The sequence below is a fragment of the Cherax quadricarinatus genome, chromosome 58, assembly GCF_038502225.1.
Source record: "Cherax quadricarinatus isolate ZL_2023a chromosome 58, ASM3850222v1, whole genome shotgun sequence".
Lineage (NCBI taxonomy): Eukaryota > Metazoa > Arthropoda > Malacostraca > Decapoda > Parastacidae > Cherax > Cherax quadricarinatus.
The window spans coordinates 6,544,887-6,559,075 of NC_091349.1; the positions used below are offsets into that span (position 1 = coordinate 6,544,887).

A 14,189-nucleotide genomic window follows, 5' to 3' on the forward strand; every position below is an offset into this window, starting at 1 on the left:
AACTAAGGGAGGAGGAAGTTCGGGTGAGATATAAGCGACTATTGGCAGAAAGGTGGGCTAGTGCAAAGATGAGTAGTGGGGGGGTTGAAGAGGGTTGGAATAGTTTTAAAAACGCAGTATTAGAATGTGGGGCAGAAGTTTGTGGATATAGGAGGGTGGGGGCAGGAGGAAAGAGGAGTGATTGGTGGAATGATGAAGTAAAGGGTGTGATAAAAGAGAAAAAGGTAGCTTATGAGAGGTTTTTACAAAGCAGAAGTGTTATAAGAAGAGCAGAGTATATGGAGAGTAAAAGAAAGGTAAAGAGAGTGGTGAGAGAGTACAAAAGGAGAGCAGATGATAGAGTGGGAGTGGCACTGTCAAGAAATTTTAATGAAAATAAGAAAAAATTTTGGAGTGAGTTAAACAAGTTAAGAAAGCCTAGGGAAAGTATGGATTTGTCAGTTAAAAACAAAGTAGGGGAGTTAGTAGATGGGGAGATGGAGGTATTAGGTAGATGGCGAGAATATTTTGAGGAACTTTTAAATGTTAAGGAAGAAAGAGAGGCAGTAATTTCATGCACTGGTCAGGGAGGTATACCATCTTTTAGGAGTGAAGAAGAGCAGAATGTAAGTGTGGGGGAGGTAGTGAGGCATTACGTAGAATGAAAGGGGGTTTATGTTAAAGCAGCTGGAACTGATGGGATCATGACAGAAATGTTAAAAGCAGGGGAGGGATATAGTGTTGTAGTGGTTGGTACTTTTGTTTAATAAATGTATGAAAGAGGGGAAGGTACCTAGGGATTGGCGGAGAGCATGTATAGGCCCTTTATATAAAGGGAAAGGGGACAAAAGAGACTAAAAATTATAGAGGAATAAGTTTACTGAGTATACCAGGAAAAGTGTACGGTAGGGTTATAATTGAAAGAATTAGAGGTAAGACAGAATGTAGGATTGCAGATGAGCAAGGAGGTTTCAGAGTGGGTAGGGGATGTGTAGATCAAGTGTTTACATTGAAGCATATATGTGAACAGTATTTAGATAAAGGTAGGGAAGTTTTTATTGCATTTATGGATTTAGAAAAGGCATATGATAGAGTGGATAGTGGAGCAATGTGGCAGATGTTGCAAGTATATGGAATAGGTGGTAAGTTATTAAATGCTGTAAAGAGTTTTTATGAGGATAGTGAGGCTCAGGTTAGGATGTGTAGAAGAGAGGGAGACTACTTCCCGGTAAAAGTAGGTCTTAGACAGGGATGTGTAATATCACCATGGTTGTTTAATATATTTATAAATGGGGTTGTAAAGGAAGTAAATGCTAGGGTGTTCGGGAGAGGGGTGGGATTAAATTTTGGGGAATCAAATTCAAAATGGGAATTGACACAGTTACTTTTTGCTGATGATACTGTGCTTATGGGAGATTCTAAAGAAAAATTGCAAAGGTTAGTGGATGAGTTTGGGAATGTGTGTAAAGGTAGAAAGTTGAAAGTGAACATAGAAAAGAGTAAGGTGATGAGGGTGTCAAATGATTTAGATAAAGAAAAATTGGATATCAAATTGGGGAGGAGAAGTATGGAAGAAGTGAATGTTTTCAGATACTTGGGAGTTGACGTGTCGGCGGATGGATTTATGAAGGATGAGGTTAATCATAAAATTGATGAGGGAAAAAAGGTGAGTGGTGCGTTGAGGTATATGTGGAATCAAAAAACGTTATCTATGGAGGCAAAGAAGGGAATGTATGAAAGTATAGTAGTACCAACACTCTTATATGGGTGTGAAGCTTGGGTGGTAAATGCAGCAGCGAGGAGACGGTTGGAGGCAGTGGAGATGTCCTGTTTAAGGGCAATGTGTGGTGTAAATATTATGCAGAAAATTCGGAGTGTGGAAATTAGGAAAAGGTGTGGAGTTAATAAAAGTATTAGTCAGAGAGCAGAAGAGGGGTTGTTGAGGTGGTTTGGTCATTTAGAGAGAATGGATCAAAGTAGAATGACATGGAAAGCATATAAATCTATAAGGGAAGGAAGGCGGGGTAGGGGTCGTCCTCGAAAGGGTTGTCATGTTGGGGGGGGGTAATGAATGAACGGGGGAATATGGGAGTAAGAAAATGAATATAACTTACAAATAGTACAGAGGACAATTCACTACAGGAACTAAGCCACAGGTCCCAAGACCTACACAGCACGAGTACTGCTCCAAGCCAGTACTCTGCCCGTCTCCAAGAGTCTCCTCCAGAGACTTCAGCAGCCTTCTCCCGAGCCCTGCACCCCAGCAGCAGCTCCGCTCGAAGTCTCTGCTCAGGAGCTCTGCACCCCAGCAGCAGCTCTGCTCGAATCTCCTGATCATGCTCTTCCTTGGGCTTTTATGGTGGTCCAAGCACCCTCCACAACCACGTGTACGACCTGACGCCTAGGTCTGACGCCGTCAAGAACAAAACACCTCAGACGTGGGCGTGGCTACAGACGTTTGCCAAGGCAAGGTGTGACCATATAATTGGTTAAATTAGGTCTCCCCAGAGACCTCACAAGCCCAGCTGAACTACATCACAGGGTTGGAGAGAGGGGGTAAAGGAGGTTTTGTGGGCAAGGGGCTTGGACTTCCAGCAAGCGTGCGTGAGCGTGTTAGATAGGAGTGAATGGAGACGAATGGTACTTGGGACCTGACGATCTGTTGGAGTGTGAGCAGGGTAATATTTAGTGAAGGGATTCAGGGAAACCGGTATTTTTCATATAGTCGGACTTGAGTCCTGGAAATGGGAAGTACAATGCCTGCACTTTAAAGGAGGGGTTTGGGATATTGGCAGTTTGGAGGGATATGTTGTGTATCTTTATATGTGTATGCTTCTAAACTGTTGTATTCTGAGCACCTCTGCAAAAACAGTGATAATGTGTGAGTGTGGTGAAAGTGTTGAATGATGATGAAAGTATTTTCTTTTTGGGGATTTTCTTTCTTTTTTGGGTCACCCTGCCTCGGTAGGAGACGGCTGACTTGTTGAAAAAAAAAAAAAAAATTTATTACCTAGAAACAGATAGACGGTGGGGGTAAAGGAGGTTTTGTGTGCAAGTGGCTTGGATATACAACAAGTGTGAGTGTGTTATATAGGGGTGAGCAGAGACAAATTGTTTTTGGGACCTGATGAGCTGTTAACAGGAGTATGAGCAAGGCAATATTTTGTGAAGAGATTCAGGAAAACTGGTTATCCAGACTTGAGTCCTGGAGGTAGGAAGTACAATGCATGCACTTTGGAGGAGGGGTTTGAGATGTATGCTATTTCGAGGGACATCTGACCTGTCACATCTATGCACCTCTGGCAATGACAATGATGGTGTGAATGATTGTGAAAGTGTTTCTTTTTTGGGCCACCCTGCCTCGGTGAGAGATGGCCAGTGTATTGAAAGAAAATTACCCATTTTTCCAAGTCAAATTATCCACATATGGCGGGCTGCCATAATTGGTTACAAATGAACTTATAAAAGGATACATTCATTGTATGGTGAAAGATCAAGATCCAAAATGGGAGCCGTGTGACTGAAGACTTGTCCAATGACTTGATGGCGCTCAGGATAGCGGCGATATCGGTACACAGTCTTACCTGCAAGTATTCATTATCTGCTGAAATATCTAGTGTTGACCAGTTCAATGATAAAAAACAGCAGAGAGCACTTTAAATCATTAATATATCCTGAATGACTTTCATTAGTTAGTTTGACAGTTCACACCCCCCCCCCTCCCCCTTTTTTTTTGCTACAATTTCAGTTCAGTTGGAAATGTCATCCAATTTTGCAATTTTGCAAAAAACTAATTTTTTTTTTTTTTTTTTTTTCAACAAGTCGGTCGTCTCCCACCGAGGCAGGGTGACCCAAAAAAGAAAGAAAATCCCCAAAAAGAAAATACTTTCATCATCATTCACCACTTTCACCACACTCACACATTATCACTGCTTTTGCAGAGGTGCTCAGAATATAACAGTTTAGAAGCATATACGTATAGAGATACACAACATATCCCTCCAAACTGCCAATATCCCAAACCCCTCCTTTAAAGTGCAGGCATTGTACTTCCCATTTCCAGGACTCAAGTCCGACTATATGAAAATAACCGGTTTCCCTGAATCCCTTCACTAAATATTACCCTGCTCACACTCCAACAGATCGTCAGGTTCCAAGTATCATTCGTCTCCATTCACTCCTATCTAACACGCTCATGCACGCTTGCTGGAAGTCCAAGCCCCTCACCCACAAAACCTCCTTTAGCCCCTCTTTCCAACCCTTTCGAGGACGACCCCTACCCCTCTTTCCTTCCCCTATAGATTTATATGCTTTCCATGTCATTCTACTTTGATCCATTCTCTCTAAATGACCAAACCACCTCAGCAACCCCTCTTCTGCCCTCTGACTAATGCTTTTATTAACTCCACACCTTCTCCTAATTTCCACACTCCGAATTTTCTGCATAATATTTACACCACACATTGCCCTTAGACAGGACATCTCCACTGCCTCCAACCGTCTCCTCGCTGCTGCATTTACCACCCAAGCTTCACATCCATATAAGAGTGTTGGTACTACTATACTTTCATACATTCCCTTCTTTGCCTCCATAGATAACGTTTTTTGACTCCACATATACCTCAACGCACCACTCACCTTTTTTCCCTCATCAATTCTATGATTAACCTCATCCTTCATAAATCCATCCGCCGACACGTCAACTCCCAAGTATCTGAAAACATTCACTTCTTCCATACTCCTCCTCCCCAATTTGATATCCAATTTTTCTTTATCTAAATCATTTGATACCCTCATCACCTTACTCTTTTCTATGTTCACTTTCAACTTTCTACCTTTACACACATTCTCAAACTCATCCACTAACCTTTGCAATTTTTCTTTAGAATCTCCCATAAGCACAGTATCATCAGCAAAAAGTAACTGTGTCAATTCCCATTTTGAATTTGATTCCCCATAATTTAATCCCACCCCTCTCCCGAACACCCTAGCATTTACTTCTTTTACAACCCCATCTATAAATATATTAAACAACCATGGTGACATTACACATCCCTGTCTAAGACCTACTTTTACCGGGAAGTATTCTCCCTCTTTTCTACACACCCTAACCTGAGCCTCACTATCCTCATAAAAGCTCTTTACAGCATTTAGTAACTTACCACCTATTCCATATACTTGCAACATCTGCCACATTGCTCCTCTATCCACTCTATCATATGCCTTTTCTAAATCCATAAATGCAATAAAAACTTCCCTACCTTTATCTAAATACTGTTCACATATATGCTTCAATGTAAACACTTGATCTACACATCCCCTACCCACTCTAAAACCTCCTTGTTCGTCCGCAATTCTACATTCTGTCTTACCTCTAATTCTTTCAATTATAACCCTACCGTATACTTTTCCTGGTATACTCAGTAAACTTATTCCTCTATAATTTTTACAATCTCTTTTGTCCCCTTTCCCTTTATATAAAGGGACTATACATGCTCTCCGCCAATCCCTAGGTACCTTCCCCTCTTTCATACATTTATTAAACAAAAGTACCAACCACTCCAACACTATATCCCCCCCTGCTTTTAACATTTCTGTCATGATCCCATCAGTTCCAGCTGCTTTACCCCCTTTCATTCTACGTAATGCCTCACGTACCTCCACCACACTTACAGTCTGCTCTTCTTCACTCCTAAAAGATGGTATACCTCCCTGGCCAGTGCATGAAATTACCGCCTCCCTTTCTTCCTTAACATTTAAAAGTTCCTCAAAATATTCTCGCCATCTACCTAATACCTCCCTCTCCCCATCTACTAACTCCCCTACTCTGTTTTTAACTGACAAATCCATACTTTCCCTAGGCTTTCTTAACTTGTTTAACTCACTCCAAAATTTTTTCTTATTTTCATTAAAATTTCTTGACAGTGCCTCTCCCACTCTTTCATCTGCTCTCCTTTTGCACTCTCTCACCACTCTCTTCACCTTTCTTTTACTCTCCATATACTCTGCTCTTCTTATAACACTTCTGCTTTGTAAAAACCTCTCGTAAGCTACCTTTTTCTCTTTTATCACACCCTTTACTTCATCATTCCACCAATCACTCCTCTTTCCTCCTGCCCCCACCCTCCTATAACCACAAACTTCTGCCCCACATTCTAATACTGCATTTTTAAAACTATTCCAACCCTCTTCAACCCCCCCACTACTCATCTTTGCACTAGCCCACCTTTCTGCCAATAGTCGCTTATATCTCGCCCTAACTTCCTCCTCCCTTAGTTTATACACTTTCACCTCCCTCTTACTTGTTGTTGCCACCTTCCTCTTTTCCCATCTACCTCTTACTCTAACTGTAGCTACAACTAAATAATGATCCGATATATCAGTTGCCCCTCTATAAACATGTACATCCTGGAGCCTACCCATCAACCTTTTATCCACCAATACATAATCTAACAAACTACTTTCATTACGTGCTACATCATACCTTGTATATTTATTTATCCTCTTTTTCATAAAATATGTATTACTTATTACCAAATTTCTTTCTACACATAGCTCAATTAAAGGCTCCCCATTTACATTTACCCCTGGCACCCCAAAATTACCTACTACTCCCTCCATAACATTTTTACCCACTTTAGCATTGAAATCCCCAACCACCATTACTCTCACACTTGATTCAAAACTCCCCACGCATTCACTCAACATTTCCCAGAATCTCTTTCTCTCCTCTACACTTCTCTCTTCTCCAGGTGCATACACGCTTACTATAACCCACTTTTCACATCCAATCTTTATTTTACTCCACATAATCCTTGAATTTATACATTTGTAGTCCCTCTTTTCCTGCCATAGCTTATCCTTCAACATTATTGCTACTCCTTCTTTAGCTCTAACTCTATTTGAAACCCCTGACCTAATCCCATTTATTCCTCTCCATTGAAACTCTCCCACCCCCTTCAGCTTTGTTTCACTTAAAGCCAGGACATCCAGTTTCTTCTCATTCATAACATCCACAATCATCTCTTTCTTATCATTTGCACAACATCCACGCACATTCAGACTTCCCACTTTGACAATTTTCTTCTTCTTATTCTTTTTAGTAATCTTTACAGGAAAAGGGGTTACTAGCCCATTGTTCCCGGCATTTTAGTTGACTTTTACAACACGCATGGCTTACGGAGGAAAGATTCTTATTCCACTTCCCCATGGATATAAAAGGAAAAGTAATAAGACCAAGAACTATTAAGATAAAATCAAAGAAAACTCAGATGAGTGTGTATAAATAAACGTGTCCATGTATGTGTAGTGTGACCTAAGTGTAAGTAGAAAGTAGCAAGACGTACCTGTAATCTTGCATATTTATGAGACAGACAAAAGACACCAGCAATCCTACCATCATGTAAAACAATTACAGGCTTACGTTTTACACTCACTTGGCAGGACGGTAGTACCTCCCTACTATTATTATTATTATTATTATTATTATTATTATTATTATTATTATTATTACTATTATTATTATTATTATTATTATTATTATTATTTTGTAGGTAGTAGGTTGGTAGACAGCAACCACCCAGGGAGGTACTACCGTCCTGCCAAGTGAGTGTAAAACGTAAGCCTGTAATTGTTTTACATGATGGTAGGATTGCTGGTGTCTTTTGTCTGTCTCATAAATATGCAAGATTACAGGTACGTCTTGCTACTTTCTACTTACACTTAGGTCACACTACACATACATGGACACGTTTATTTATACACACTCATCTGAGTTTTCTTTGATTTTATCTTAATAGTTCTTGGTCTTATTACTTTTCCTTTTATATCCATGGGGAAGTGGAATAAGAATCTTTCCTCCGTAAGCCATGCGTGTTGTAAAAGTCAACTAAAATGCCGGGAACAATGGGCTAGTAACCCCTTTTCCTGTAAAGATTACTAAAAAGAATAAGAAGAAGAAAATTGTCAAAGTGGGAAGTCTGAATGTGCGTGGATGTTGTGCAAATGATAAGAAAGAGATGATTGTGGATGTTATGAATGAGAAGAAACTGGATGTCCTGGCTTTAAGTGAAACAAAGCTGAAGGGGGTGGGAGAGTTTCAATGGAGAGGAATAAATGGGATTAGGTCAGGGGTTTCAAATAGAGTTAGAGCTAAAGAAGGAGTAGCAATAATGTTGAAGGATAAGCTATGGCAGGAAAAGAGGGACTACAAATGTATAAATTCAAGGATTATGTGGAGTAAAATAAAGATTGGATGTGAAAAGTGGGTTATAGTAAGCGTGTATGCACCTGGAGAAGAGAGAAGTGTAGAGGAGAGAGAGAGATTCTGGGAAATGTTGAGTGAATGCGTGGGGAGTTTTGAATCAAGTGTGAGAGTAATGGTGGTTGGGGATTTCAATGCTAAAGTGGGTAAAAATGTTATGGAGGGAGTAGTAGGTAATTTTGGGGTGCCAGGGGTAAATGTAAATGGGGAGCCTTTAATTGAGCTATGTGTAGAAAGAAATTTGGTAATAAGTAATACATATTTTATGAAAAAGAGGATAAATAAATATACAAGGTATGATGTAGCACGTAATGAAAGTAGTTTGTTAGATTATGTATTGGTGGATAAAAGGTTGATGGGTAGGCTCCAGGATGTACATGTTTATAGAGGGGCAACTGATATATCGGATCATTATTTAGTTGTAGCTACAGTTAGAGTAAGAGGTAGATGGGAAAAGAGGAAGGTGGCAACAACAAGTAAGAGGGAGGTGAAAGTGTATAAACTAAGGGAGGAGGAAGTTAGGGCGAGATATAAGCGACTATTGGCAGAAAGGTGGGCTAGTGCAAAGATGAGTAGTGGGGGGGTTGAAGAGGGTTGGAATAGTTTTAAAAATGCAGTATTAGAATGTGGGGCAGAAGTTTGTGGTTATAGGAGGGTGGGGGCAGGAGGAAAGAGGAGTGATTGGTGGAATGATGAAGTAAAGGGTGTGATAAAAGAGAAAAAGGTAGCTTATGAGAGGTTTTTACAAAGCAGAAGTGTTATAAGAAGAGCAGAGTATATGGAGAGTAAAAGAAAGGTGAAGAGAGTGGTGAGAGAGTGCAAAAGGAGAGCAGATGAAAGAGTGGGAGAGGCACTGTCAAGAAATTTTAATGAAAATAAGAAAAAATTTTGGAGTGAGTTAAACAAGTTAAGAAAGCCTAGGGAAAGTATGGATTTGGCAGTTAAAAACAGAGTAGGGGAGTTAGTAGATGGGGAGAGGGAGGTATTAGGTAGATGGCGAGAATATTTTGAGGAACTTTTAAATGTTAAGGAAGAAAGGGAGGCGGTATTTTCATGCACTGGCCAGGGAGGTATACCATCTTTTAGGAGTGAAGAAGAGCAGACTGTAAGTGTGGTGGAGGTACGTGAGGCATTACGTAGAATGAAAGGGGGTAAAGCAGCTGGAACTGATGGGATCATGACAGAAATGTTAAAAGCAGGGGGGGATATAGTGTTGGAGTGGTTGGTACTTTTGTTTAATAAATGTATGAAAGAGGGGAAGGTACCTAGGGATTGGCGGAGAGCATGTATAGTCCCTTTATATAAAGGGAAAGGGGACAAAAGAGATTGTAAAAATTATAGAGGAATAAGTTTACTGAGTATACCAGGAAAAGTATACGGTAGGGTTATAATTGAAAGAATTAGAGGTAAGACAGAATGTAGAATTGCGGACGAACAAGGAGGTTTTAGAGTGGGTAGGGGATGTGTAGATCAAGTGTTTACATTGAAGCATATATGTGAACAGTATTTAGATAAAGGTAGGGAAGTTTTTATTGCATTTATGGATTTAGAAAAGGCATATGATAGAGTGGATAGAGGAGCAATGTGGCAGATGTTGCAAGTATATGGAATAGGTGGTAAGTTACTAAATGCTGTAAAGAGCTTTTATGAGGATAGTGAGGCTCAGGTTAGGGTGTGTAGAAAAGAGGGAGAATACTTCCCGGTAAAAGTAGGTCTTAGACAGGGATGTGTAATGTCACCATGGTTGTTTAATATATTTATAGATGGGGTTGTAAAAGAAGTAAATGCTAGGGTGTTCGGGAGAGGGGTGGGATTAAATTATGGGGAATCAAATTCAAAATGGGAATTGACACAGTTACTTTTTGCTGATGATACTGTGCTTATGGGAGATTCTAAAGAAAAATTGCAAAGGTTAGTGGATGAGTTTGAGAATGTGTGTAAAGGTAGAAAGTTGAAAGTGAACATAGAAAAGAGTAAGGTGATGAGGGTATCAAATGATTTAGATAAAGAAAAATTGGATATCAAATTGGGGAGGAGGAGTATGGAAGAAGTGAATGTTTTCAGATACTTGGGAGTTGACGTGTCGGCGGATGGATTTATGAAGGATGAGGTTAATCATAGAATTGATGAGGGAAAAAAGGTGAGTGGTGCGTTGAGGTATATGTGGAGTCAAAAAACGTTATCTATGGAGGCAAAGAAGGGAATGTATGAAAGTATAGTAGTACCAACACTCTTATATGGATGTGAAGCTTGGGTGGTAAATGCAGCAGCGAGGAGACGGTTGGAGGCAGTGGAGATGTCCTGTCTAAGGGCAATGTGTGGTGTAAATATTATGCAGAAAATTCGGAGTGTGGAAATTAGGAGAAGGTGTGGAGTTAATAAAAGCATTAGTCAGAGGGCAGAAGAGGGGTTGTTGAGGTGGTTTGGTCATTTAGAGAGAATGGATCAAAGTAGAATGACATGGAAAGCATATAAATCTATAGGGGAAGGAAAGAGGGGTAGGGGTCGTCCTCGAAAGGGTTGGAAAGAGGGGCTAAAGGAGGTTTTGTGGGTGAGGGGCTTGGACTTCCAGCAAGCGTGCATGAGCGTGTTAGATAGGAGTGAATGGAGACGAATGATACTTGGAACCTGACGATCTGTTGGAGTGTGAGCAGGGTAATATTTAGTGAAGGGATTCAGGGAAACCGGTTATTTTCATATAGTCGGACTTGAGTCCTGGAAATGGGAAGTACAATGCCTGCACTTTAAAGGAGGGGTTTGGGATATTGGCAGTTTGGAGGGATATGTTGTGTATCTCTATACGTATATGCTTCTAAACTGTTATATTCTGAGCACCTCTGCAAAAGCAGTGATAATGTGTGAGTGTGGTGAAAGTGTTGAATGATGATGAAAGTATTTTCTTTTTGGGGATTTTCTTTCTTTTTTGGGTCACCCTGCCTCGGTGGGAGACGACCGACTTGTTGAAAAAAAAAAAAAAAAAAAATTATTACTATTATTATTACTAATATTATTATAACTACTATTATTATTATTATTACAGTAAAACCTCTCATTAATGGATTTTGGTAATTTTGGACAAAAAAATTGCCTGGACAAACACTAATAATCAGAAAAAAAAAGTTTATAATTCTGCATTCTGTCATTAGCAACAATGTCCAGTGGTGTTCTGAAGTATTGGATCAAGCCCAATAACTTGGACATTAGTCCAGTATAGGCCAAAGCAGCCACGTCCAAGACTTGTCTATTGTCACTGCTCCCTAGACTGTAGGCCACCCATGCCAGTCTAGCACTTGTCCTCATTCATGCATACACTTGTCACTCAGTCTCCAATATTCCTTCCCTCTGCATCTTTCAGGCATCTACATCTCAGCCATGTACATCTCTCAGTCATCTACATCATCTCAACCATCTATATCTCTCAGGTATCTACATCATCTCAGCCATATACATTATTTTCACTGGTAGAACTGACTCAGAATAAAATTAAATCTGAATCACCACTATTAATCACAGCAGTTTACATCTCATCTCTCCATCATGAAAATCTAAGTAAAATTACTGTAAATTATGTAGACTACTATAAAATACTATAATATACAGGTACTGTACTGTAGTACTACAGGTTACAATATCTGTATTCTTAGTGTCTGGTCGCCTTCTATATCAGCGGACCAAGTCCACTACTTCGAAGACAACCAGACTATCATGATATATTAATTTCATCATCCTGGAGTTGCAGAAACTGGTATTATTGTAATAACCCCATCCTCCTGTTAGTCCATTAATGAGAGGTTTTGCTTATTGTTATTAAGATACTGAATATAATAGGGTAATTCATATACATTATACTGTGCTAAGCAACCTGCATGGTCAGACACTGGGCCATGATTATCACAGAGGACTGAACCTTCAACACTATTTATGCTGAATGACCCACATGGGTCTACCATTTCACGAAGCACAATACATATAGAGTAGGCTAAGGAAGCATGCAATAGCAACAAAAGTCACATGACCTACCTTCAGCAGTGTAGAGCACACCCCCACTAACTGTGTACCGCATGCATGTTACCCTACCAGGGTTCACCTTCTGGGTCTCCCACTTCCACGGCCGCTTACCGACGCACCAACACACAAGACCTTCACCCGTGCTGGCCATCATCACACCTACAATACAACATTATAATACATATAGGAAAGCCTGCATGATAGAGTAGGGTTTCTGCCTCATGATTCTTCATTTATTTATGAATTTATTAACTGACTTATTTGTTTTAACACAATGGTCATCTCTCTCCAAGATAGGGTGAACCCATATAGAGGAAACACATTCATTTAATTGCTGAATGTTGTCACTGCACTGACAACACCGCTCAGCAGACCCTCCATACTGCAACATCCTCGCCCCCCTCCATTAGAATGTAGGCACCATACTACCCATCTCAAGGATTCAAGGCCAGCTAACTAGTTACCTTGAATCTCATCATAAATCTTAACTAACTCACATCCCAACAGCACATTAGCTAATATTGGAAGGTGAAGTAGGTAAGACTGTGAGCAAGGAATTATATATACATTTCAGTCACTACATGATCTGAGAAAGGTATATCTATATTCCATAACCTCAGTCCCTTGTACCTTTCGTCAGGAAACAGGACAAGTGTTTTCTGATGTGGGTCTTAGAGTGAAGCATAAATTTGTAATGCAGTTAAATCAGTCTTGAATATTTGAAATGAATCAGAAGAGGCTTTCACAAATCAACATACAGAAATGACTATCAATTCCTATAATAAAAATGGCAAATTAAGACAAGAATTCCAGATCTAATACAAAACACCCAACAAACTTATCAGCTAAACTGAAGAGGAATTCTTATATCAGACTAATATCCTGAAAATAAAAAGGTCTTTGCTAATTCAATTTAAAAATGCAGTAAAAAAAGTAATTTTTTCTCATTTATATTCTATTTTGAATGTCTTTTCTCATTTATATTTATTTTGAATTCTCTCCAATCCTAGAGGAAAAAATATTTTTATTTTTTAACAGAATTTTAATGGGAAACAATTTAATGAAATTATCAAATTGAAATATACACAGTTGAAAGTGAACAACAAGCTTTCTTTAAATAAAGCTCACCAAAGTTGAAAATTTGTAACTGATCCAATTCCAGCCATTTGAAATGTTTTAACAATTTCAGTAAAATTTAAAATTTACACTCATTAACTTGTTCACACTAAGGTTATGGGGCATCATCCTTCTCATAAACTGAACCATTATTATTTTGAAGCTGATTAGTAGGAACATTCTTTAGTTATTTAATATACATATGAATATCACTATTCATTCAATCAAATGGAAAATTGGGACTTATGTCAGCCAATAGCAGCATAAACCTTGCATTCAGGACACACCAGTGATGAAAATTTGAAGCCGATCAGATAATTCATTATCCAGTTACAGCACAGATTTTAAGAATTCAAAGTTTCTTTTTACCATTAAATATTAAATAATGAAGCTATTTAGAAGAGATTGACCAAAAATTATTTAATATAATTTAACAGGAATATAAATTTAACACTATTTTACACACAAGATGAGCAAATCTGCTCCTACACTCAATTTTCACTCTTCACCATTGTTGACTCAGGAGGCTCCTGTTTTGAATGCTTGAAGCTATGTTGCCTAGGGTGTTAGGAGTTACTGGAGCTGTTCCAGATACTCAGTAAGGGTTCAACAATGTTAGATGAAGGTCACATGCACATGCCAATCATTCTAAGCATCTGACTCGAGTTGAGGTACACAAGAAGTGAAACTTTTAAAGTTGATCAGATGAAGCCTTCTCAAGTTATGAGCAAGATGAAAAACAAAAAGTCTCCAGTGTACCCCTTGGCCTTGAAGAAACTGAGCGCGAGATATATATTTCAAAGTGGAGAAGAATCCTTCCTCC

General features: G+C 39.3%; 1 protein-coding gene across 3 annotated transcripts in view; it reads right to left on the reverse strand.

Moving 5' to 3' along the window:
• Positions 1-14,189, reverse strand: part of LOC128698044 (uncharacterized) — a 39,515-nt gene that overhangs the window by 12,040 nt on the left and 13,286 nt on the right. For all 3 annotated transcript variants that reach the window (XM_053790102.2, XM_053790104.2, XM_053790103.2), the window contains exons 6-7: positions 12,263-12,409; positions 3,453-3,563 (exon numbers count right to left, since the gene is read on the reverse strand). In XM_053790102.2, coding sequence (XP_053646077.2) covers positions 3,453-3,563; positions 12,263-12,409 — 258 coding nt within the window. The remainder of the gene's footprint in view (positions 1-3,452; positions 3,564-12,262; positions 12,410-14,189) is intronic.